Here is a 27,359-nt window from a genome sequence, read left to right on the forward strand (position 1 = left end):
GAAAATAGACCAAGAATAATGCCAAAGGAAGTGGAAAGAAAAGGTGGTGGAGGGCAGAGGAGCCATCCTCTTAAGAGTTGATCCTTGCGGAGAAGAACTGACAGAGGCCATGCTTAGCTATGCTCTCCACAGCCCCCATCCAGAACCTCAGAAAACACTAATATCATTATGTGTAGCACTTTAAAGACACAGAAAATCCACGGAGTAATTCTGAATTTTATATATATATAAAATTTCTAAATTATACTGCTTTAAAAATCATTTCCAAATTTTATATTCTTTAAAAAAAAATATTTACAAGATTTCTGTTTCTTCTAAGTTCATTTGCTGCTGATCTCACTGAACTTAGAATCCTCTCTCAAAGCCAGCTGCTATAGAGATATAATGATGTCATCAGAAAATTAGATTTTTGGTATCTGGGTTAGGCGTGAGAGAGGAGCAAACAACAATAAATTACTAGAAATTAAAAATCCATTTGAACAAACAATTCTAACAGATACGGGTAACCCCCTACAGATCACCTTCAACCTGCTTCTTTTTCCAGATTAATCAGAGATATAGGAAATTAAGGTGGTTTAAAAATATGTTGCCTAATGGCTGGGCTTCCCAACATACATCAAATAATGCAAAGTATCCCCTCTTGTTTCCTTCTCATTGTATCAAAGGAGAAAAAGTTTATATTTCACTAACATTTGTGGTTATAAATGCTAATCCAGTTCCAGGACTTAGAGTTAATAAAAAGAGATTTTATTTATTTATTTACTTATTTTGAGACGGAGTTTCACTCTTGTTGCCCAGGCTGGAGTGCAATGGCCCGATCTCAGCTCACTGCAATCCACCTCCTGGGTTCAAGCGATTCTCCTGCCTCAGCCTCCTGAGTAGCTCGGATTACAGGCATGCGCCACCACGACCGGCTAATTTTTTGTGTTTTTAGTAAAGATGGGGTTTCTCCATGTTAGTCAGGCTGGTCTTGAACACCCGACCTTAGGTGATCCGCCTGCCTTGGCCTCCCAAAGTGCTGGGATTACAGGCTTGAGCCACCATGCCTGGCCAATAAAAAGAGATTTTAAAAAATGCTGCTACCTCACTATATTTCAAAATAAACTGAATTTTTTAAATGTACACTTTAGTAACAGTGTGTATACCAAAAGCGGGGGAAACTTCCTGTCTTAAATTTTTGAGCTAAAAGAGTACAGACCCCAGAGTCCTAACAGAACCAGGTTTCAGTCCCAGCTCCACTACTACCAGCTCCTAACAAGAGACTAGTGATTGCCTCATTGTCCTTAGACATAAAATGGGGATAGTAATTTAAGAATTAAATGAGCTCATACACATAAAGTCTTTAACCCGATGCCTGGGACGTAGTAATATGTTAATAAATGGAAGAGGAAGAGTTGTTATTGTTGTATGGTCATTTATTCAACAAAAATTTATCAAACTCCTGTTTTGTGCCCAAGCCCAAAGTACCCTGCTTTTATTATGTATGACCAGCATCAAAGTGGAGAGATCCTTCTGAGAGAGTGGACTCTGGGCATCCATTAACCAGAGCTGCTGCTATTTATACTGATTAAAGTTCTCCTAATTGCTCCTCTACCCTCTTTATTTCATTCAATTAGATCCACTCTTACAGCCTATGGAGTTTGGAAAGTGATGCAAAGTCAATTCCATCTTTGCCTTATTTAACATATTGCTTTAGCTAGCACATGTTCATACTCTGACAGATGATATTTGGAACACCATGTAAAACATTTTGCAAACTTTACAGTTTTCATACATTTGTGAGTAGCAATTTCCAAATAAAAGAGAGTTTACAAGACTTTAAATTTGCAGTGCTTTAATCAGAAATTGAAAAATTAAGACTGAATCGGAAGCAACACAACAGAACATTTCACTTCCACTGTTTAATTATAAATTGCTATGTGATCTTCATTACAAAACTAGGTAAGATTTGCTATACATAAAATTGGAAGAGGGAATGAAGAAAGATGACATGAGGTTGGTAGTTAAATGTTAGCTGGTGGGAAGAAAATTCATCAATTTCATGACTTACAGTTCTATTTACATTTCGAAATAACAGAGCTAATTACCCAGTTTCAAGTAAAAGGTTCTGCTTTAATTAATAACATTAGTGAGTGGTTTTCAAGTAAATGGAAATAAACATGAATTCTAAAAGTCCTATGCTCACTTTACAAATCCAATCTCAGCCAGCATATCTAATGGAACTACAAGGCACTATACTTAGTCTGATAATGTTCCTGATGAGTCTCCTAGTACATTAAAAAAAAAAAAAAAATCCATGCACCTATTCTGTTTGCCATGATTGTCTACACCAGCCTTCTTCAACATTTAACACAAAGAAGGTTCCCTTCTAGCAAGGAAGGGCATGTGTGCCCAGTGACCCAACTACTTGAATCCCTAAGTGGCTTTCTCACCACCCTCTTAAGCTTAACATATCCCAAAGTGAAATCATCATTTTTCTCAACAGACTTTGCTCCTGATCCAGGGTTTCTTGTCTTGGGGAAATGGTACCCTGTTGCTCAAGTCAGAACCTGGAAGTTGCTAACTGCTAGTCGTCTAATTCTGGATGATGTCTAACTCTGTAACTGTTTCTTGTCTGTAAAATGGGCATAGAAATATCAATATCTACCTTATGGGTTGTTGAGGATTAAATGAAATTCATTAGCATGGTGGCTGGCATAAAGAGTGCTCAATGCATGTTGGCAATAATGATTTAAAAAACACAAAACCATTCTTGTTCTTCTTTACTCAAGACCTCCGATGAGGACCCTCATCAGAAATTGGTCCTATTTCTATTTCCTAAACACACCTCTTTGTCAGTTCACTTCTGCTATCCTCCTAATGTAAACATTTATCATCTTATGTCTCACTGCTGAAATAGTCTTACTGGCCTCCTCCTATCAATTCTTGTCTTCTTCCATGTGCGAGTCAGAAAGATCTCTCTAAAATTCTAATATGTTGTCAAGTCATGCTTACAATTCTAAAATGGTTTCCCATTGTACTTCCAATGAAGTCTAAACTTATTGTCTTGGTTTTCTCAGACTTTCATCATCTGGGTCTGCTTAATCTCCAGAATCATCTTTCGCTACTGTCCCCTTTGAAACCCTTGCTCCAGATTCACAGGGCTTTTGTCAGTTCTACCGACACACTAAGAACATTCACTTCAGGCCTTTTGTACATGCCGTTTCCTCCACCTGGAAACCCTTCCCATGTCTATTCTCCCAGTATTATTCAGCCTTCAGGTTTCCACTTAAATGACTTTCTCAGGGATACTATCTCTGACACCCTTAGCTTTCTCAGTAACATACTCCTTCATTACATGCAACACGTTCCCACTACTTGTTCGACGGCTATCTTCCAGAAAAGCAGAAACAGTGTCTGTTTTGTCTACTGTTATAGCTCTGGAATTTTACTTGTTTAATGAATTAGTATACGGTTGATTGAATGAATCAATCAACAAAAAGGAAAGAAAAGATACTGTACAGTTAACATTTTGTCTGATCTTTGTTAATAGGATGGAGGTTCTAAACCACTGGAATTTCCTGATAAGAGTGATAAGAGTGTCTTTCTTATTCATGGCAGGCCCTTGGATCACATCTGTGTTTTTATTTTTAAAACTGATACATATTAAATGTACAAGTTTTCAGGGTACATGTGATAATTTGGTACATTCATATAATCAAATCAGGGTAACTGGGATATTTATAACCTTAAATCTTTATCTTTTCTTTCGCTAGGAACATTTGAATTATTCTCTTCTAGCTATTTTGAAATATACAATTGATTATAGTCATCCAAATGATCTAACCCAGATCTTATTTCTTCCATCTAATTATATATTTGTACCCATTAATCAACCTCTCTTTATTCCCATCCCACCATTCCTAGCCTTTGGTAACCACCAATCTACTCTCTATCTTCATGAGATCTACTTTTTAAGCTCACACATATGAGTGAGAACATGTGATATTTGCTTTTCTGGGCTTGGTTCATTTCAGTTAACATAATAACCTCCAGTTCCATCCATGTTGCTGCAAATGACAGGATTTCCACGTTTTTTTTTTTTAATGGCTGAATAATATTCTATTGTGTACATATACTATATTTTCTTTATCCATTCATCTGCTGAGAGACTCTTAGGTTGATTCCATATTTTGGCTATTGTGAATAGTGCTGCAATAAACCTAGAGTGCAAATACCTCTTCAATATATTGATTTTCTTCGTTTTTGATATATACTCAGTAGTGGAATCAAGATGACCCAGGATGGGGGTTGGACACCAGAAAGACCAACTCTGTGACTAGAGGGCTGGGGCTTTAAGCCAGCCCAACCTAAAGAAAAGAGAGGAGGACTGGAGATCAAGTTAAACCACATGGCCAGTGATTCAATCAATCATGCCTACTTGGGTAATGAAACCCCCAATAAAAACTCTGGAAACTGAAGCCTGGTAGAGCTTCCTGGTGGGTGAACACAAGGATGTGCCTGGAAGGTAAGGTGTCCTGACTCCACCAGGACAGGGCTTAGAACCTCTGTGTTGGGGACCCCCCGTAGATCTTGCCCTATGGTGTCTCTTCATTTGACTAATCCTGACTTTTATCCATCATGATAAAGCTACAAGATCATGAGTATAGTGCTTTTCTGAGTTCCATGAATCGCTCTAGCTAATTATTGAACCCGAGGGTGTCATAGGAACCCATGAATTTGTAGCCAGTTGGTCAAAAGTGTAGATGGTCTGAAGATCTCCAAACTTGCAGCTAGCATGTGAACTGAGGGCAGTTTTGTTGGGGGCTGTGTTCCTGAACCTGTGGAGTCTGCAGTAACTCTGGGTGGTTAGCAATAAAATGTGATTGCAGTATTACAAAAGGGAAGTTTTGGAAGTGTTTTATACCCTTAGAAAGCACAAAAGTTATATCCTGCCCTTTCCCCAAACTATCATCCCATGATCCTCCTATAACCCTTTCCTATATACCTAGAATAATAGCCTCTGAGCTTTCTTAAGCCCGATCCTCATATACTGGGCTACAGACAAAAAGCGGGGGTAGGGGATAATAATTCTAACTACATTAAGTTTACCTTTGGTGCTCTCTCAACATAATTTCATTTTGTCCTTCTGTGTGTCTCCATCTCTGCACCCCACTGATTATCAACCTACCACAGTTTCCTTTTTTAAGACTATTGTTCTCCATTTTAAAATGACTTTTCCATGTCTTTCACTAACTAAAATAGCCAACTGACCCAGCAAGAAGTAGACAAGGAATAAACTGAATATACTAGTTCCAGTAAGAATTAAATGACAGGTGCCATTAGCCCTTTAGAGGTATTTACACTTCAAATGAGAGCAATTCAAAACGATTTGTAACACTGAGAACAGCAAGAAGAGAATCTGTAGCATTATGTATTTCTAAAGCCTCTGAAGAAATAAGACTCTTATTTGTGACTTCCTTAATCAACAGGGACCGGGAAGCTGCATAAACTCCTAGTATGCTCCATTTCCCTTCCTTCCAAGCAATCCTAGAAAAGTTTTCCTCAGCACTATTCCTGTAGTGCCTTGGTTCTCTCTCCTAGGCCTACATCTATTCCTCTTCCTTTGCTTCTCTGGGGACTGAATTATAAGGAAGCCATCTATGGATCCCAAACCAATTAATTAGGAGTTTGCCATTTGGAAGCTAACTAGTCCTTTCCCCAAGTAGCTAATAATACTCTTGGGTCTTTTGTTCAGAAACTTTGAAAATGTAAGTATACACAGAGACAGAGTTACTCTGATCTTAACTCTGATGGGTATCTTTGCTCAAACTATCTTTCAGTTTAGTAAATAAAATATTTATATTCAACTATTCTCTATCCTAGAACCTTCTGGGAAACACTAGGTTTTCGGGAGAAAAATGCAACACAGTTGCTTCCCCAAATCCATAAGGTTTAATGAGGAAAGTGGTTGCACAGGCAAGGATAACAAAGAGTTTGCATTCAGTTGAAAAAGGAAGGACACCAATTAAAAAATAATTCACCAAGAACATTGGTGGAGCAAGTGTTCACTTATAAAGGGCACAGGAAGAAAAGAGAATAATAAGTTCTATTCCAGCTTTGGCAATCAGCGATTCTTTGCAATCAACTGACCTTTATTATCTACACATGTTGTTGTTGTTAAAATGAGGCTTCTTAAAATTATTAGCAATGCGTATGGAAAGAATCAAAAAAGTCGATGGATGACAAAAGTCCTGAATGCACTAAGCCAGTAGAGCAATACAGGTCACCTTGTACCAGCTGAGGATGCTACAACTTGTATATGCCATCAACACTATGGGCAGAGATGGCCTTGAGAGCATCTGGCATGGGGAAATTCTTGTCTAGATTGCATTAAAAGCTTGAATAAAGCTATGGTTGATTTTTTAAAGGAATCACAAACTAAGTATATTTTTCCAAGAGGACCTTTCTTTCTCCTTCTATAATACAGAATCTCACAAAGTTAAAAAAGTCATAGTAGTAGAATTTGAAAAAAGTATTGTCTGTGGCATACTTCAAATCCAAGCCTACTCTTTTGGCCTTGGTAAATTATGCCTCCCTGAGATGTATTGTGCAAAGTCCTCCAAACCAATCTGGAGCACACATGAGAGTCTCTCCTAAGGAATCAAGAAAGCATTACAGTAATCACACTTTGTTAACCAATTGTTTGCTTATTCAAAGCAGTAAGGATGTCATTTTCTCTAAATAGCCAAAGTTTTATAAGCTTTCTGAAATCTGTATTTCTTGGCATTTGCCTGAAAGAAGACAGTAGATGCTTAGTTTTTTTACGTAACGGAGTTAAGAATCCAACTTCTCAACCTTAAGCATTTATAGTCTCATCAAGTTACGGTGACCTTTCAGGATAAATTCTCACAATTCATGGCTGTTTCCTTTCCACTTATCTTACTGAAAACTTAATGTTTCTTTCATGACTAAGGGCTTTAGCATTTTCCTTTGTAATTCTGAAAATATTAATTTTCTTTATTAAGCACTGACTGTTTGGTGCTTAACACTTCAAACAAATGCGGTGTACCCTGGTGATTTATTTTTCTTATTATCCTTACTAGTTTCATTAAAACTTGGTAGAAAAAAATTCCTTCCTATGACTTAATATGGATTCCTAGGTCTTACTAGAAATCAATCTATACATAGAATATTTTAGAGAATGTTATAAAACTGAGAATTGCATAAGCAGAGGAAGGAAACTAAATTATTTTGCCCTTACTAGACAGAGGTGAGAGTATGTGGGATACGGATGGGGATGAGGGAGAGAAGAAAGTTGATGGAGCTATAAATTCAGGTAATCATAAGAGAAAGAAAACATATATACATCAGACCTCCCCACAACAAGTTCTAGAGGGTTCTACCCATACTAGTGAAGGAACCATAAGAATGGAGTTGAAATATGACCTAGTAATAAAATTTAACTCACAGAAGTATTTTAATAGTTCCATCAAAAATCTTGAGAAATTAAAATTACAATCCAAGTATAAAATATGTGCTAATAAATGTCAATAATAATTACATAAATCTTATGATTAAGGAGACATTTGTGGTAGAGTAGGAAGAAAACTAAACTTACAGCCCAGCTAATGAGATAATATATGCAAAAGTTCAGCTATACACTTTAAAGGATTATGTAAACATTAGCTATAATGATTTTTATTATTGATTTGCAACCAACTAGAAATCAAAATCAAAGTTGTGTATCTTTCAGTAAGTATCCAATCTGAACTGTTTAAGGACAGTATAATTTTAAAGCAGGGTTTATCAACCTCAGCACTACTGACATGTTGGACAGATCATTCTTTGCTGTGGAAGGCTGTCCTATACACATTATAGGATGTTTAGTAGCATCCTTGACCTTTACCCACTAGGGGACAGTAGAACTACCCTCCCCTAGCCAAGAAGGACAATCAGAAATATTTCAGCACATTGCCATACACTGCAAAATTGTCCTTGGTTGAAAACCACTGCTTAAAAGCTAAGAAAAATCAATAAATTATACTCATAATTCCCTCATACAAACTGAGGTTGAGAGATGGCCAAGGTGAACTAGAGTTGAGATGTCAAATACAGTAACCACTGGCCACATGTAGCTACTGAGCACTGAAACTGTGGCTAGTCTGAATTGAGATATGCTATTAAGTGGAAAATATATACTAGATTTCAAAGACTTAGTATTAAAAAAGAATGCAAAATATCTTAAAAATTTTTGTATGGATGATATATTGAAATATTAATAATATTTTAGATATAGTAGGCTAAAATAAAATACATTAAAATTAACTTCATCTGGGCCAGGCGTGGTGGCTCACTCCTGTAATCCCAGCACTTTGGGAGGCCGAGGCGGGCAGATCACGAGGTCAGGAGATCAAGACCATCCTGGCTAACACAGTGAAACCCCATCTCTACTAAAAAATACAAAAAATTAGCCGGGCGTGGTGGCGGGCGCCTGTAGTCCCAGCTACTCGGGAGGCTGAGGCAGGAGAATGGTGTGAACCTGGGAGACAAAGCTTGCAGTGACGCAGAGATCGTGCCACTGCACTCCAGCCTGGGCAACAGAGTGAGACTCCATCTCAAGAAAAAAAAAAAAATTAACTTCATCTGTTTCTTTTTACTTTAAAAAAAATGTGACTTGTGTTACATTTCTATTGAACAGTGCTGAGTTCATGCAGAAAACTATCTCCCACTTCATGCTATCTATTCCGGGCAGCCTTTGACAAGAAGGAAGGGAAGTCAAAAGAGCTCTGTCTTCAGTTTTCTCTTTACATTCTCTCCATTCTCCTTGGATGATCTCCAGGCCCACTGCTTCAATGCAATTACTACTCATAGATGACTAATCTCCAAACTATATCTGTAGAACAGAGCTCTACTGAAATCTAGATATATATACATATACATACATACATATACATATATATATATCTCCAACTATCAACTAAACAAGTCAACTTAGACATCTTAGAGGAGCCCCAGATTTCCAGTTTTAAATGATCTTCACTCCCCAAAAGGCTCCTCCTCAAGGATTCTCCATTGTAGTAAATGCAGTGTTAATGCAGATGCTCAAGCCAGAACCTGAAAGTCATCCATAAATTCTCTCTTCTCTGTCTTCCCACTTGGAATCTCTTACAAAGTCTTGCTTCTTCTACTTCCTTTATAAATGTTTCTGGAATCCTCCTGTTTCCTACCCCACTGGCTAGGCCAAGTTACCATTATTTCTCCCTGTATCAACTCCCCTGTCCCCCACATACTCTTATTATACCCTGTCCTTCCCTACTCAAAACACTTATCCCATAGATAATTATTTTGTTCTGTGTTATATTTCTTATTAGAACATTATACTTCATAAATAATGCAGTATAGCTTTTTTTTTTTTTTAGACACAGTCTCACTCTATCACCCAGGCTGGAGTGCAATGGTGCAATCTCGGCTCACTGCAACCTCTGTCTCCCAGGTTCAAGCGATTCTTCTGTCTCAGCCTCCTGAGTAGCGGGGACTACAGGTGTGTGCCACCCTGCCCAGCTAATTTTTGTATTTTCAGTAGAGATGGGGTTTCGTCATGTTAGCCAGGCTGGTCTCAAACTCCTGACCTCAGGTGATTCTCTCTCCTTGGCCCCCTAAAGTGCTGGGATTACAGGTGTGAGCCACCACGCCCGGCCCAGTATAGCTTTCTTGTTCATTGTTGTATCTCTAGTTCACTGATTGATGAATGAATGAATGAATGAGGAGGGGCACAAATTGTTAACTGACAGCAACTTACTAAGGAACTAGGCTATCAAAACAGTGGTTCATTAGTGTATGGGGCCTGGGAAAATATCAGTCCTTATGTCTAAATATCAGTACTTATGTATTGATATAAGTGCTAGGATTCTAGAAATGGGGAAAAAGTATTTAGAGACCATGCATCCTGTATGCTCATCCTTAACAGATCTATCACGCCTAAACTCATACTGAAGCCTTTCCATATAGGGGGCAGGAAAGAACAGCTAAAGAGTGACTTGTACAATCCTCCAGCCCTGCAGCAATGCAATGCCCAATATTTTCCAATGCCAATGCCATAGTCCCAGAGCATCTATAGTTTCCGTGAAAAGCAGCTAAAATTTATGCAAAACTAAACACAACTGTGATGAATTTAACTATTTCTGAAAGTAAGCCATTCTCTAAGAGCACAAGCTCAAGACAAGCAGTAAGATTTTCTCTCTCAGTCTTTTTTCATTAGGGATTCTCAATCTCCCTTCAGCCTAAGCTAGACTTTATCCCCTAGTGCATCTCTAGTTTGAAAGGAGGTTAAGATGAACCATGACAGCTTCCATACTAACTGTAAGTTATGATTGCTGATTTGGATTTTTACAGATGTCAGTGGTGACTTACGTATTCCAGATCTAGGTGAAGGAAGTCAAGATTTTTTTTATAGATGTCAGTGGTGCTTTATGTATTTCAGATCTAGGCTAAGGAAGAGGAAACTGTGAAGGACTCCCGGCAATACATATATTTAAGAACATGCAAACACAAAGGCAAAAACCAGACCTGTGTTTTCATTCATTTTTGCCTACTGGTCTTCCTATAAGTGAGGGAGTAGTGGTGTCGGTATATGGGACATGGTGATGTATGATATGGACCAGGCAGGAGCTGGGAAAGGATAGCATGTGAAAGCCAGGTGCAACTGGCTAGCGGGGCTATACTTGTTTAATTGATTTTTAACAACTGTCTTATCTATTATGGAAATTACGTAAAAGACCATTCTTTTATACGATGAGGAAGGGAGGTGGGGTCTTTACGACTAAAGAAATGTTAGAAAATGTTTTTAAAAATTATCTTAATTTATCCAACTTTTATAGCCCAACTAAACAAACAATGGCAATTAGTTGGTTCCCACCAATTTTGGCAGTGGGATAAACAGATTTAATGAGGAAGTCTAGTTTTTTTCGGAACTAGATGCCCTGTTTCTTTCTAGAAATGACTCTCAAAGATGGTGGGAAAGTTAATGAAGCCCATTTTTTTTTTCCTATACAATTTTCTGAATTTTTTCCATAACAAAGTTCAATATTCTGATTATCCAAATAAAAGCATCTGTTTCTGGTAATAAGAGCAAGGTAGCTGAGATGTAACAAAAGGGGAATAAGACTTAGAAAAAAAAAATACAAGACTGAACCCCAGCTGAACCACTCAATCTTTATGTGCCCTGCTAAACAATCCATTTTCAACTGGGGAAGAGCTCCACAGAGTAGATGAAATTTGGTCAGGGTTGGGTAGGAATCTTATTTGCATTTTTTTTATAAAGCAGAGATATACATATAGTACATAATCAGATCTATACAGTGTATTTGTGGTACTAAAATTTCATGAGAGTTAGATTAGGAGAAATCTCTAAAGTCTTCTCAGGGGGGTGATAGTGAACAAAAGGCTGAATAAATTATTCTAGCCTTCATTTCCTCAACTGTATGTAAATGAGTCAGCACCATCCACCTTAAAGGATTATTACAATATAACTACCATCAGTCTTATTATCTGTGAGCTCCACATTTATGGATTCAACCAACGGCGGGCCAAAAATACTGGGGAGAAAAGAGACGAATCAAAAATATTGGGGGGATAAATTCCACAAAGTTCCAAAAACCAAAACTTGAGTTTACCAGCGTGTCTACACATTAAATCTGCACAAATGAAGTGATGTGTAGGCATTGTTTTAGGTATTATAAGTAATCTACAGATGATTTAAAGTATACAGAAGGATGTGCATAAGCTATATGCAAATACTAAGGCATTTTATATAAGGAACTTGAGCATCTGCAGAGGTCCTGGAACCTATATCCATAGATACCCAGGGACAACTGCATATCTAAATATACACAGAGAATAAGAGAAATAACAAGGAAAGTAACCAAAATTGTATGTTGTTAATATAGAACTAAAAACACAGATTCAAACGTATATATTAATGTCATCTAGTGATATTATTCACTGATAATGTCTTATGTAATCGTAAGACAATTTTCTCATTACTCATTTTACCACTTAACATCCAAAGTCATAAAGTCAAATAATAAATACAAGAAGAATCTATAAATGTGGCAAAAATACAAACCTAAGATGCCGATTTCAAGACCAGCCAAGCCTGTTTTAATTTTATCATAAATATCTTCTGATGCAAAGTCAACAGCAATGGTTCTTGTCTCCACTTTGAATTTTTCTTCTAGGGAAAAAGAAAACACAAATGGGGAGAGATAGGGAAAATTAGTACATAGCAGTGAAGATTAAGGCATTTGATAGCATTATCCTTTCAGACGTTTCCCCCCACCCAATTTGATACAAAATTTAGACCAGGATAATTTTAAGCAATCATGAGACCATCTAAGAGATGATATAGAGTCAACACATTAGTTCTGCAATAAAAATTCCAATGTCGTCACAGAGAGCTGGCTGAATGTTCCTTAATCAGTTCTTCTTTTGTAAATCAATAATGAGAACTACTTTTAGACCCTTAGGTACAAATAATAAAACATGATTCATATCATAAAGTTATATACTCTTTAAGTATCACTGGCTTTGTGATTTTAATTGTAAATTGGTGCTTTGTAACTTCAGGAAGAAGTCTTCATGTTGTAAAATATTTTAAAGTGTGATACATTAAAACAAAAAGTCTATCTTATCACAATGGAAATAAAATGAACGGGATCTTATTATAATTTGGGAGCTTGGTTAATAGTTAATAATCACTACATTTTAAAATCCACACGAAATGCACAGTAATAAAGGAATAAAGTAACACAAGAAACAACTCAGTATTCTACTTTACACAAGTCTATTAAGGTCCAAACAGTGCTAAAGAAAATAATAGCTTCAGAAATGAGACCATGGAGGAACAAAACTCATCTGAGTTAATGTACAGTATTTACTTTTGTCTTCAACAGTCAGCCCCTGTGAAGAGATAGCAGAGGCTCTGAGGTCACGCAGACATGAGCACCAATTTCATTTCCACATATATTTGCAAAATGACTTTAAGCAAGTCACACATCCTCTTTGAGCCTCAGCATCCTTTTGTGAAAATGAAGATAATTCTACCCAAACGATGATGTGAGGCTCACATTGATACCTATGGTACGCAGAAGGCAGTCCATAAAGGCTGGACTCTCTTTCTCTCCTCAACCATCTCCACTCAGTTTACTTAGTCAAGTCCAGTGAGCTAGGAATGCTTATTCTTTAGAACTTGCTGAGAATTCAAAAGAATTAATTTTAAAATCCTGCTTCCAAAAATAAATCTTTCTTCAGTCAAAGTCAATGTCAGCTCATCACAGAGCATGCAAGATTAATCCTCGTAGGAGGTATGTATTCTTGACCTAAAAGGATTTCTGTCTAAAACTAAAGAGTTGGTTCATGAGAGATCTGATTCTTAGTTAGACTTAATGAAAAGTACTGACCCTAGGTAGAAATCCATGAATAAACTGAAAAGAAGAATTGACCTAGAAAGTACCTTATTTGGTGTTAAAGGTATACTTACTGTGCTAATATAAATGAGTTATAGGTGTGCTCATGTAATGGGAAGTTAGAGACAGAGCTGTAATTTCACAATAGCTGGTCCAACATGTCTACTTTAACATTTCACAGAATTTATCACCAGTAAATAAAGAATGCTGACTTTATTATAGCCACAGATTCACCAGGGGAAAAAAAAAAGCCCCAAAACAAAAGGTTAAAAATACCTTTGATTAAATGAAAAACTGCATTCAAGAATAACATAAGGTAAATTTATCTATTTATTTTGAAAAGCAAATTATTTTTCCATACTAGTATTAGGTATTGACATTCAGGAAATTTTCTATCAATAAAAGCCAGCTCACAACTCCTGAACCAAATTCACTCTTCTGCATCTTACAAGATTTGCTGAATGTACATACTTACATTGTAGAGTTTTGTATAGATATGTTGCTAAAAAGATTCAATGACACTTTCACAAAGAATGTTATTTAGTAATGAACCAAAGCAAGCTCTTCATATTCATATTAGGATAAGCAAATGGCTTCTGGTACAAGTTTTTCAGGTTAATTAAAATTTCTGAACTCATACCTAGATTTCCCAGAATCATGTTCTAATACAGTGAACACTGTCTTTTTTAAAAAACAACTTTTCTTCACTGCCTCTACTGTGAGCCTTTCCATTTTTTTTTCTTTTAAGAGATGGGGTCTCAAGCCTGGGCTCAAGCCTCCTTAGTAGCCGGGACTATAGGCACACACCATCGTTCCCGGCTTTTCCTATTTAACATAGGTCAGACCATGATACCCACCTCTTCACAAACCTCCAGAGATTTCATCTCACTCAGAGTAAGAGCCAAAAGGCTTTGGCAACAGCCTAATAAATGGCGTGAGTTTATTGGCTGAACTCACTTCCAACTACTCTCCCCATTGCTCCTCAGTTCTAGCCATAGGGGATCCTAGCAGTTGTTTAGATACAGAATGTTGTCCGCGTACACTCGGGAATTAAACTTACCATTCCCTATGTTTGGAATGCTCTTCCACATCCCTTGTCTCTGTTGGGTCCCTGAGCAAATGTTACCTTCTCAGAGAAGCCTGCCTTGCCCACCCTTTAATAAATGCAACCATCCCCCCCAGCACCCCTCATGCCCTTCCCTGCTTTATTTTATCCCATTGTACTTACCACCTTCTAATATACTAGGTAGTGTATCTGAATAATGTACATGCTTGTCTATATGTCTTGACTCAAATTAAGCTTCAAGAAGATAAGGACTTGGTTCTGTTTTGTTCAGTTGCTCAACAATGGCACAAATGCTCTGGGATCTTCCCACCCTCCTCTCTTTTCCCTTAGGCTGGCTCCTTTCCTGGAGGGCCAGTGCCATTCCATGCATCGCATGCAGACAACAGCGTTCAGAGGCAGAGATCGTATGTCTCTGTGATATGGCCCTTTTATAGAAAGAAAATTTCCCCAGAAGAATCCAGCAGACTCCTACCACGTTTCCTTTCCAAGGATTATGGTACATGCGTGCTATTGACCAGGGGCATGGGTGGGTGGGCTTTCAGAATTCCATGAACTGCCTCCACCTCCACCATCGAGTTCTGTGAATCAAAAATAGATGTGCATATATAAGAATAGGACAGGAACTGTCTCTTTCTGGGCCAAAGAAATTGAATAAGAATTATAATGGGGGTGGGTTCTAGAAGGCTAAGGTGGGAGCTAGCTGGCCTATGTTAGAAAAGAAAAGCCGAGAACGATGGTGTGTGCCTGTAGTCTCAGCTACTCGGGAGGCTTGAACTTGGGGCTTGGAGACTAGCCTAGAAGTAAATCTAGGCATCTTCCCCCTTCCCATAGCCTATTACCCTGCATGTGACCCTGCCAACAGAAGGCAAGACAAATGGACAAGAATCCTCTAACTTTAAACATCAGTATAAGGGTGAATTAAGCACCTGGAACAGAAGTAGATACCAGATACTCATAACACAGCTCTCATTTCCACCTTCACACCTCCCCAACCTGTTTTTTTCATAAAACCACCAGTCTACAACTCAGCAACAGCCCACTGCTAGGGAAGAATGAGCACTTTACTAAAGTTTTTGGAGTAGTACTTCTTCTGGGACTCTGATCCTTCCCTCGTTACAAAAGTCTAAGAAATGACACAGCCTCTCTCTTTTTTCCAGAGTAGGAGTTGAAATAAGTTAAAATCAATATCCTACAAGTGTGTAGGATAAAGATGCACAAACAATTGGATTTGGAGGTTACAATGAATAAGAGATGAGCTACACAATTGCCCCTTCAATGAAACTCATGTTGCCCTAATTGTGGGAGTATCACCAGCAGACAGCTTTTGGGTGTCAGCCTCAGCTGGAGAGTTGCCTTGTCCAAGATCATGCTCTTTCCATAGCATCCTCATCCAATGGCTGATCCAGGTCAATGTTTAAAGTGATTGAACAGCTTGTACCTACAAGATTCTGATTCTAGTCTGTTTATTATCTTATTTTTCTGTTCTTTCACAATGCCCTAGTTTTAGTTATGCTAGATCTAAAATGGGTTTTAATGTTTCTAGTAGTGCAAGTCTACTTTGTTGTTCTCCTTTTTTGAAAATGTATTGCTTATCCTCACCTGTTTAGTCTCAGTTTTGACTGGGATTGTATTAAACATTTCAATTAAAGAATGACAATGTGGCATTCCCTCAGGGCTCTCCATTTATTCAAATGTTTTGTTTAAATATCTCACAGTAAAATCTTGTGGTCGTAAATTCTTAAAGACTTAAAGAATTCCATGATATATACAGATACTCAATACTATTGATGCCTATTGACAAATCAGTCGGTATTTGAAATTGTATGAGCTAGCATCCCACTACTTACAGTTGTGGTTACATATAGTCATGACCCATCCCAACTTTATTTTCAGATGAAAATAATTCTCAGATGGTCTTGGCCAACTGCCTCTCAGCCTAGTGGCTAAGACCAAACACCAAGAAGAAAAAAACTGGTATGAACTGCTCAAGGCAGTCAACTAACTAGAAATGGAGGCAGAAATGCAACTTTGGCATAAAAAGTGGGGAATGAAGCTAAGCTACACTGATACTATTCACTCTTTTCTATCTACTGCTCCACTGAAAACCAGATAACTACAATTGTGGAAAAGCAGAAAGCAAATATTATTTATAACTATAGTGCTATAGAATAATGAATATCCTCATTGGCCTCAAGCCATTCCATCACCTGCAAGAGCACATGCCCCACTCCTACAGTCACACTGCTGTTTACAACACAAGAGTATTCAGAATTCATTCAAGGTCAAGTCTGGAATCGACAGAAAAGGAACTGAACCCTCAAATAGTCTCAAGATGCTGCTGAAACACCTCTCCATATTAAAACTCACACATTTTCAGGTGCAAGCCAAGAAAGGTGATAAATATATTCAGAATGGCTTTATGTTTACCATACTTCCAGCTCTGGCCATCATCATTTTCATTTTGCTCAACAAATTGGCATTTTCTTTTAAATTTCTCTTTCTATAAGAATAATTTTAAAGATTTTAGAAGGACTTTCCTCAAGTTTTTCCCCTAGGTGGCTGGGGATATTAAGTCTGAGAACGTTACAAAAGAAGTCTAATCTACATAAACTTGTGTGTTATTTGTGTTTTTTCTATTAATAAAACCAAAATATATATGTTGACTCTCCTTTGTCCCTACATCTGCTCCAAATAAACAGCCTGCCTTCCCCGGTAAGTTTTAGGTACTATCCATTATGAAATTTCTGTCATATCACCCTTCCTCACTTTTTCCATATTATAACATTATTATAACATTCTTTAAGATTCAAGTCATGTTACTGCATCCCTGGACATATTTTTCACTATTCCCATTTCCTCCAAGGTAAAGCTACTTCCACTCTCTGCTGTGCTCCTAGAGACCTTCTATACAACCCTACGAGGCACTTAATATATTAAGCAAAGAGTCTGTTTCTTAAACAGGGAGGATTATTTGTCATATTTATATTCCCTGCAGCTAGCACCATGTCTGGCATAAAGCAGAGGTCATTCTGTTCAATGTTTGTTAAATGAGTAAATAAAGCTAGGCCAACACAGCTGATTTATTAAAATCATTTTCTCAATACTTCTTGAATTCCTCCCTATAGAAATTACATTTCTTACATGCTGGTAAGAAATGTATGTATAAGACAGAACATTAGGCATATTATAATACAAGCTAGAGTGGGGTGTGGTGGTGCACACCTGTAGTACCACCTACTCTGGAGGCTGAAGCAAGAGGATCACTTGAGCCCTGCAGTTTGAGACCAGCCAGGAGAACATAGCAAGACTCCAGCTCTCAAAAAAAAAAAAAAAAAAAAAAAAAAAAAGGTTAAATTGAGAGACAATTCAGTTCCTCCATCTGTCATACACGGGTCTGGACTATCGTTCTCATATAAATTCAAACATTTTAGAGTTATAAGAAACCTTAGAAACCATCCCATCTCATGAATAAAGTACTCCAAGCTTGGCTCAGAGGCACATACATGAAGATTGAGGATATTTTAGTCATGGACCAATCTCCCTTATTCCAGTCTTGGAAAAGATAATAAGTTGGGGAGAGGAGACTCTTAGAGAAACAGCACTATATTCAATTGCGTACCAATTTTAGCATCTTAAATATAAATTCATAAAATTCAGTTTGTAACCATAAAAATGTCTCGCACGTTTTTTAAAAAACCTCTCCATTTTCACTAAAATTATGTTTTACAGTATTTAGAGATTTAAAAGATGCAAGACAAGTCTTTTGTACTTTCTCTAATTTTAAGAGGAAAAGAAAAAAAAACAAAGTCCCCTAACGAATTTCTCTCCACTTCCCTTCTTTTCCGGTCTTCTTTCCCCGCCAACTCCCAGGCCTTACGGTAACCTTACATCCCTACTATCCCTTGGGGTGAGACATCCCCCAACAAAGAAAGCCTGCCTTATATGGCTTTGGAAAAGGTGATTGTGTACTAGAAGGGAATAATTGATCTGACTCCATTTTTAAAGGCCCATTTAATTACAATGAGCAGAGATGCTACACAAATAATGGTCTATTTCCCTTTTTATGTTGCCCTTAGAAAAATATTCATGACAATTTTAATCTCACATGAAGAGATCCACTTTCAGTCAAGCCAAAAAATTAATCATAGCTCATCAGGATTCTATCTCAAACCAAGCATTTCTTTATTTTAAGCCAAGGTTATTATATTTTTTTCATTATAGCCTCTTTAACTAGAACAACCACCTGCAATAAATAAAAACCTTATGCTGCATGAATCTGTTCTATTGATAGGACGTGAATAGGCTCCATCCTTTTGAAAGTTCTGGTTCTACAGTTGGTCCAGGCATTGTAGACTCTTGAACAAACCACTCTTGAAGAAATTTTCATATGACGATGTTGATTTTTCTGCACTTGGTAAACAAAAGGTCAACAGAAGTACCTGAATTTTATTTTTTGAGGGGAGAAAAAGGCAAAATATTCTTCTTCTTCTTCATTTTTTTTTTTTTTTTTTTGAGACAGAGTCTCACTCTGTCACCCAGACTGGAGTGCAGTAGCGTGATCTCGGCTCACTGCAACCTCCGCCTGCCAGGTTCAAGCGATTCTCTTGCCTCAACCTCCCAAATAGCTGAGATTACAGGCACCCACCACCATGCCCAGGTAAGTTTTGTATTTTTAGTAGAGCCAGGGTTTTGCCATGTTGGCCAGGCTGGTCTCGAACTCCCGACCTCAGGTGATCCGCCTGCCTTGACCTCCCAAAGTGCTAGGATTACAGGCATGAGCCACTGCTCCCGGCCCAAAACATCATTCTTAAGATTACTACACTTAAGATTCCAAGATGCTACTGCTAGCAGTATGAAAGCAGGGTTCACTGAAGAGCCTGGGATGCAGTTAGAAGCCCTGCACTTGAGTGCCAACTCAACCGGTTGTTGGCCTAAGGCCCTTCACTCAAGCCTTTGAACTTTCAAGAATACCATTTCTTAGCCTATAAAACCACAAAAAATAATACCCACCCTACACAGTTTTTTGTTTGTTTGTTTGGTTGGTTGGTTTTTTTGTTTTTTTGAGATGGAGTTCCGCTTTTGTTGCCCAGGCTGGAATGCAATGGTGCGATCTTGGCTCACTGCAACCTCTACCTCCTGGGTTCAAGCGATTCTCCTGCCTCAGCCTTCCAAGTAGCTGGGACTACAGGCGCCCGCTACCACGCCCTGTTAATTTTTGTATTTTTTTTATTAGAGATCGGGTTTCACCATGTTGGCCAGGCTGGTCTCAAACTCCTGACCTCAGGTGATCCGCCTGCCTCAGCCTCCCAAAGTGCTGAGATTACAGGCATAAGCCACTGTGCCTGGCCCATAATAATTCATAAGTTTTAAATTGCACGCCATTCTAATTAGCATGATGAAATCTTGCACTGTCCTGCTCTTAGTGTGAATCATACCTTTGTCCAGCATATCCATGCTGTACACACCACCCACGCTTTAGTCACTTAGTAGCTCTCTTGGTTATCACATCAGAAAAAGAGCATATATAGGTATATAGGGTTCAGCACTATCCACAGTTTCAAGTATTCACTGGGGATCTTGTGGCATATCCCCTGCAGACACAGGGGGACTCCTCTATCTGCCAGTATCTACAAAGATGGCTGCTTGACAAATAGTTGTTTTTTCCTTGATAGCACAGGCTGCTGTAGGTATAATCTGTATTGTTAACTCTTACCTCCTTGCATCAGCTGCGTATTTTTTCACGCTGACATGAACATCTGACTCTGCTTTAAAAAGTGATTCATTACCATATCATCCGTGGAATCAATGGTCATGATGTACTATTTTTAGCCTTGCCTTTAGCATCCAAGTATTTCCTTGACTCAATTTGCTTGCAATTAACCTTTAAATTATTGTATGTTATCTATTCCAAGGTGTACATTTTAATTCACTTTTCATCTCTGAAATCAAGGTGTTTTATAATTGATGGCAAGTCAGTTTAATTGGTGAATTTTCTTTCTTAGTGGTTATAAGCTGCATTGTTGCTTCATGATCAGTGGTATCTCAGATTTGATGAAAGAAGCCTGGGAACCCTGCTGACAGTCACGCTTCTCTCTCTTTTTTTGGGGGGGAGGCAGTGGGCAGTGGGACAGGGTCTCACTCTGTCACCCAGGCTAGAGTGCAGTGGCGCGGTCATCGCTCATTGCAGCTTGGACCTTCTGGGTTCAAGAGATCCTCCCATCTCAGCCTCCCAAGCAGCTGGGACCACAGGTGCATGCCACCACGCCCATCTAATTTTGGGGGTTTTGCCATACTGCCCAGGCTGGTCTCAAACTCCTGGGCTCAAGTGATCTATCTGCTATGAGCTCCCAAAGTGCTAGGGTTACAGGCATGAAACCACTATGCCTGGCCCACCCTTCTCTTTAATGTCACCAAATGACCTGGGTCAGCTTCCAAACACAAAATTCCCAGTACTCTAGGGATCATAATATTCCACCACCACTGCTAGTCAAAGAGACAAAAAGATTTCCCATTCTAAACCAAGGCCCATGTGCTCATTCATTTATTCAGGAGCACAGCCAGTTGCAATCTGGCAAAGCATCTCACTCCCTAAACTGTAAGCTCTATGAGGGCAGGATCTGTGTCTGTTTTTTGCTCTTTACCACTGTTTACTCAAAGCCCAACAGTACTTGGTACTTTATAGGAGCTCAATAAATGTTTTGATTGAATAAATTCAAGAAATACATACTAAATAGTGCCCATGTGTCAGGCTTCACCCTGAGGACAATAACAAATACCCCAAATAGGTTATATTTTGATGAAGGAGATATGTGTAAACCCAATTGCTGCTCTGATAAATATAAACAAAGCATCAAAGAGAAAGCAACTCATTCTTGCAGAGTGCTATTTTACATAGTAGGTAACATTTGTGTGGAGTTTTTGGTGAAGAATAGGAATTGACCCTACCAAGAAAGGGCAGATGTTGGCAAAACCAGAAAGTGCAGAAAACGAACAGCATGTTTTAAGAATCTCTGTGGACGGCACAGAGAAGCGGAAAGAAAATTTGTAGAAGAGAGCTGGTGGAGATTGTATGGTCCAAGATAACAAATAGGACTAGCTGCTTAATTGGTGGGACCCAGTGTAAAATAAAAATGTGGGGCCCCCTTGTTCAAAGTTATTAAGAATTTCAATATGGCAATAGCAGAGCATTAAACCAAGTATGGACCCTTCTAAGTGTGGGGCTCCATGCAAATGCTCAGGTCACAGGCCTATGGAATCGGCCCTATAACAAGTTTATAGTTCCTCCTGTGTGTTATAATTACTTAGGAGAGGTTATTAAACTGGGAAGTTACAAGATCACACTTCTTTTTTTTTTTTTTTTTTTGAGGAAGGAAATGACAGTGGCAGAGTAGAAGATACACAGCTTGTTATAAAAAGCGACAGGTGGCAAGCAGAGAACAAAGCAGCTGCTTCATTAGTCCCGTGAGAGAGGAGGGTCCCATGGAGAGAGAGACAGCAGTGGGAAGAGGAAGGCAGGCTGGGCTGGGAGGGACTTTTGAGTGAGAGCCCGCAGGACTGTACAACTGAGCAGACAAACAGCTCTATGAAGAGAGAGAACACAAGGGTTTTATACATTTGCTTTAGAAATCTGGTTAATGAAACATCACATTTTATAGCTAAAACAGTCTTTCTAGTTCTGCATATGAGGCAATGTTCCTGTGATTATGTCTCAGCATTTTTTTTAATCATATGAAATGTGTCTCTCTGTTATTCTTTAGTAAAACGAATCTTTTCTTGAGGTAAGTTACTTCTCTCTCTTTGTTAGCTTGAAAAATGAAATGACTACCAAGAAGATTTGGGCCAGAGCTGACCAATTTTCCATGCAGGATAACCATGACCTACAAATCAAGTTAGAAAGCAAAAAGAGATATGCTTGTAGCCCACCGTACTATTTCTCCCTTCTTCTTTCACACATAAAGGTAGCTAAAATTAATTAGAAGTCAAATATCACACAGTACCTTTATTTTTAAAATGCTGATTGAGCTAATTTTTTTTTTAAAGTAACCTCTTTTTATTTTAACCTGTCACTTTGTTCTTACGAGATTCCACGCTGGTTTTGTAAAATCCTGCCACAGGAAAAAAGTATTCTTTTCAAGGTCTGGATCTCCCACTTTGGTAGTTAGAAAAAAGAAGCTTAACAGTTGATTTTATTTCTTTTCTTTAAAAAGAGAACTTTGGGGGCAGAAAACTCACCATAAAATTTAAAATAGCTATTGAAATGAGTATTTACTTTACTATTATTTTTTTTTTTTCCAAGACGGAGTCTTGCTCTGTCACCCAGGCTGGAGTGCAGTGGTGCAATCTCGGCTCACTGCAACCTCCACCTCCCAGGTTCAAGCAATTCTCCTGCCTCAGCCTCCCGAGAAGCTGGGATTGCAGGCGCCTGCCACAATGCCTGTCTAATTTTTGTATTTTTAGTAGAGACGGAGTTTCACAATGCTGGCCAGGCTGGTCTTGAACTCCTGACCTCAGGTGATCTACCTGCTTCGGCCTCCCACAGTGTTGGGATTATAGGTGTCAGCCACCGCGCCCGGCCAAGTATTTACTTCATTGCCATTTATGCTTAGATCAAGATAGTTCAACAATATTTCGTCAAGAGTAGAATAATCTTTCTGTTCAACACAGAAAACACCCTCTCTTCATTTACCAAAAGAGCATAGTTTTTACATATTAATACAAAATAAAAGCAAAGGCAGTTAATACACAATCTGTTCTCCAATACTTTCAGAACAAAGAATAAGAATTTAAAGGCCAGGCGAGGTGGCTCACACCTGTTATCCCAGCACTTTGGGAGGCGGAGGCGGGTGGATCACCTGAAGTCAGTAGCTTGCGACCAGCCTGGCCAACATGCTGAAACCCAGTGTCTACTAAAAATACAAAAATTAGCCTGGCATGGTGGCACGTGCCTGTAATCCCAGCTGTTCTGGAGGTTGAGGCATGAGAATCACTTGAACCCAGGAGGTGGAGGTTGAAGTGAGCCAAGATCACCACTGCCCTCCAGCCTGGGCGACAGAGCAAGACTCTGTCTCAAAAAGCAAACAAACAAAGTCATTTTGACCCTAGGGTTCACTAAAAGGTACCATATAAAATATATAGAGATATAGTTAATATTCTACCAACAAGACAGGAGTAATAATACAGTTATCAATTTCTGTGCATTGACTATACTCCAAGAATGCTACTAAATAACATTAAGTTATCCAATCTGTACAAGAACTTACTGGTATATTGCTGAAGTTTAAAATAATTATTCTCACAAATATCACTTTTCAACATTTGAAAAGTCATGTTGTTTTTTAAATTTTGAAATAATCTCAAACCAGGAAAGCTGTATATATTCTATAAGTAACTTTTTTCCCCTGAATCATTTTAGATTAAATTGCTGACATGATGCCCAGCACCCAAAAATACTTTGATGTAGTGGTTCTCAAAATGTGGTCCATGATCCCTGAGAGTCAAAAACACTGACATTCTCTGCCCTCTTCACTATATTGAAAAAAGCAACGGTGGGTAAAACTGCTAGAACCTAAACAAGAATCAAAGCAGTGGCACCTGGCTGTATTGGAAGTCATTGTATTCTTCACATACTTGGAGTAAAAAAGAAAAAAGTCAGTTTCATTTAAAAATATCCCTTGATGAAGCAGTGAAAATCATTAATTTTATTAAATCTCTATTTGAGTACAAATCTTTTTAATGTTGTGTGACAAAATGGAAAGTATGCATGAAGCACTTTTTCTGTGTTCCTAATACAATGGCTGTCTTGAGGAAAAGCATTTGTGCAATTGAGTCGTGAGCTGAATTAGCCCCTTTTTTCACGCAACACCACTTTATATGAAAGAACAACTGACAGAAAAACGACGCTTATTTGAATTTGGCAGGCATATTCTCAAAAATGAATGAGGTTAGTTTGTCACTTCAAGAAAAACAAGCAACAGTATTTGTTGTCCATGATAACATTTGAGTTTTTAAATGAAAATAAGAGTTTTGGAAAACTTGTATCCACCCCCATCAGCTTAAGAGAAAAAACTTTTCTGATAAGATTGGGGGTAATATTAACAATTGTGATTATCTTTGATACTGTGTCAACATTTGGAAGATCTGCAAAATTCAGGAACCAATATTTTCCAAGTGATCAATGCATAAAGTTACAAAGTCATGGTGGATAAAAGACCTATTCAGACTATGAGGTAGAACAATGAATTTTAGTATTTTAATGTCACTCAGTATAAAAAATTGATATAATTTCAGATTCCATATTGCAACTAACTTTTAAGAAGCTTTCACTTAGAATGTTTTGATGGACCAAAAGAATATCCACAATCATCCAAAGAAGCTATTAAAATAGCTTTCTCTTCTCCAACTACGCATCCATGTAAAGCCAGATTTCCTTCTACTTCAACCAAAATAACAAATTGCAGCAGACTGAAGGCAGAAGTAGATATGCAAATCTAACTATGTTTTAGACTAAACTATGTTTGGACTAGAGCAAGCTCTGCTCTAGTCACATCCTGGAAGCTGACTAGTCTATGCACAGCCAAAGCTTGAGGACTCGTCAAGCAAGTAAATGTAGTTAAAAATCTTAAGACTAACAGTTTTCGTGTAATATTAACTGTTTTCCTATTGTGCTGTCTCTGTATTCAACCTTTATCCCAGGTAAGGACCTCTTTTGTCCTTGCTAGATATGAATATGCTGTATGTTGTTTTGTTGTTGTTACCCCCTTTAACCATGCTAGAAGAAATGCCTATAGAAAGGTGTCCCCACTCTACACACACTACTTGGTCAAGGAACCCGAACCTGTCTGGCCCAGCAACAATTTTGAGTCTTTAAGTCATTCTTTAAGCATATAAACCAGAAGTTACCAGAGCCTCCTCATTTAGCAAAAAAAACCCTCTTTACTCAGCTGGCTGAAAACACTGTCAGCAGCCTAAGCATTTCCTCATGTTATGTTTACAGAAAAGCTAACATGAGAGAGCAATAGCCTTAAGAAGCAAAAAAGTTAATGCCTCAAGATAACTTTAACTGACTCTTTCCCCAAATAGATGCTCACAAGCTCAAGTGTCTGGCTCTTAAAAACTTCTGTTATTAAGAAATACTATGTTGCTTCTAAAAAAAGGCTTTTAAGACCCAGTAAAAGAATGAACCTGCTTAGGACATGATAAAGTTGGCACATGTGCCTGTACACGTTTAGCACAGGTTTAATCCTGTCTTTATTTAGAAAAATAGTTTCCAGCTATAAGAAGATTTAAAACCCTCATCGTCAGTATATTGCTAGTAATAAGAACTTGCTTGCTGCTCCCCTGTGTATTACCATTGCTCCTTCAAATGATAAAAGGTTTTGTTGCTACCTTCGTTCATCAGAAAACTTCAGCACAAGTGTATTACAAGAATCACTATCACTGTGTCTCACAAAGAGACTCAGAAAGTAAAAATAAAAGTGAGAACTTCCACTAATAAGTGAAATTCTCAAAGGCGGGAATAAGGAAGGAGACCACCACTTCTCCTGCTGCCCCCCACCCCCACCTGCCCTTGCCTAGTTTATAAGACAGGAGGAAAAGAAAAAAGCAAAAAGTTAAAAAGAAACAGAAGATAAATATCCAGATGGCCTGGCATCACCACCTGGCCCTGGTAGTTAAAATAATAATAATAATAATAATAATAATAATAATAATAATAATATCAATCCCTGACCTAAACTACTTGTGTTGTCTGTAAATTCCAGATATTGTATGAAAAAGCATTGCAAAACTTTCTGTTCTGTTAGCTTATGCATGTAGCCCCCAGTCACGTTCCCCACGCTTGCTCGATCTATCACGACTCTTTCACGTGGACCCCTTAAGAGTTGTAAGCCCTTAAAAGAGTCAAGAATTTCTTTTTGAGGGAGCTCGGCTCTTAAGACACAAGTATGCTGATGCTCGTGGCTGAATAAATCTTCTTCCTTCTTGAATCCGGTGTCTGAGGAGTTTTGTCTGCGGCTCGCCCTGCTACAATGCCAGATATTAGATTTTGTAAATGTAAAACAATGTGGTTGTTCTCACTACATTTTGTTTTGTTTCAGAATATATAGTTATTTTCCCTCAAAATGTGTAGTGTTAACATGTAAAGCATTCATTGTTGTTATTTTTAAGTGAGTTAAATAATTATTTTTTAAGTTTCTCAGTTTCAATTTATAATGTGATAAACATTGATAGTGGTATCCTATGTAAACAAATGCTCTTTGGGGATGTGTTCATGTACTTTGCAGGGACATGGATGAGGCTGGAAACCATCATTCTCAGCAAACTAACACAAGAACAGAAAACCAAACACCACATGCTCTCACTCATAAGTGGGAGCTGAACAATGAGAATGAGAACACATGGACACAGGGAAGGGCGCATCACATACCAGGGCCTGTTCAGGGTATGGGTGGCAAGCGGAAGGATAGCATTAGGAGAAATACCTAATGTAGATTAAGAGTTGATGGGTGGAACAAACCACCATGGCACGTGTATACCTATGTAACAAACTTGCACGTTCTGCACGTGTATCCCAGAACTTAAAGTATAATTTTTAAAAAAATTAAAAAAAAAAAAAAGAAAAAAAAAAAGCTCTTTGGAGTCCTCGATAATATTTAAGAGTAAAAAGGGCTCTGAGACTAAAAAGTTTGAGAATGCTGCCTTGGTATGTACTTACTACAGTCTCCTAAATGATGTAACCATCGAAATCAAGAAATTAACATTAAGGAATAATTACTATTGATGAATAATTACTATCTTCTAATCCGCAGAGCCTGTCAATTTTTACTAGTTGTCCCAACAATATCCTTTAC

General features: G+C 38.1%; 1 protein-coding gene across 2 annotated transcripts in view; it reads right to left on the reverse strand.

Moving 5' to 3' along the window:
- The window catches only part of HSD17B12 (hydroxysteroid 17-beta dehydrogenase 12), a 168,823-nt gene that overhangs the window by 45,924 nt on the left and 95,540 nt on the right, over positions 1–27,359 (reverse strand). For both annotated transcript variants that reach the window (XM_032166223.2, XM_058446266.1), the window contains exon 4: positions 12,107–12,214. In XM_032166223.2, the coding sequence (XP_032022114.1) occupies positions 12,107–12,214 (108 nt within the window). The remainder of the gene's footprint in view (positions 1–12,106; positions 12,215–27,359) is intronic.

Source organism: Hylobates moloch, unplaced genomic scaffold (assembly GCF_009828535.3).
Source record: "Hylobates moloch isolate HMO894 unplaced genomic scaffold, HMol_V3 SCAFFOLD_11, whole genome shotgun sequence".
Classification (NCBI taxonomy): Eukaryota; Metazoa; Chordata; class Mammalia; order Primates; family Hylobatidae; genus Hylobates; species Hylobates moloch.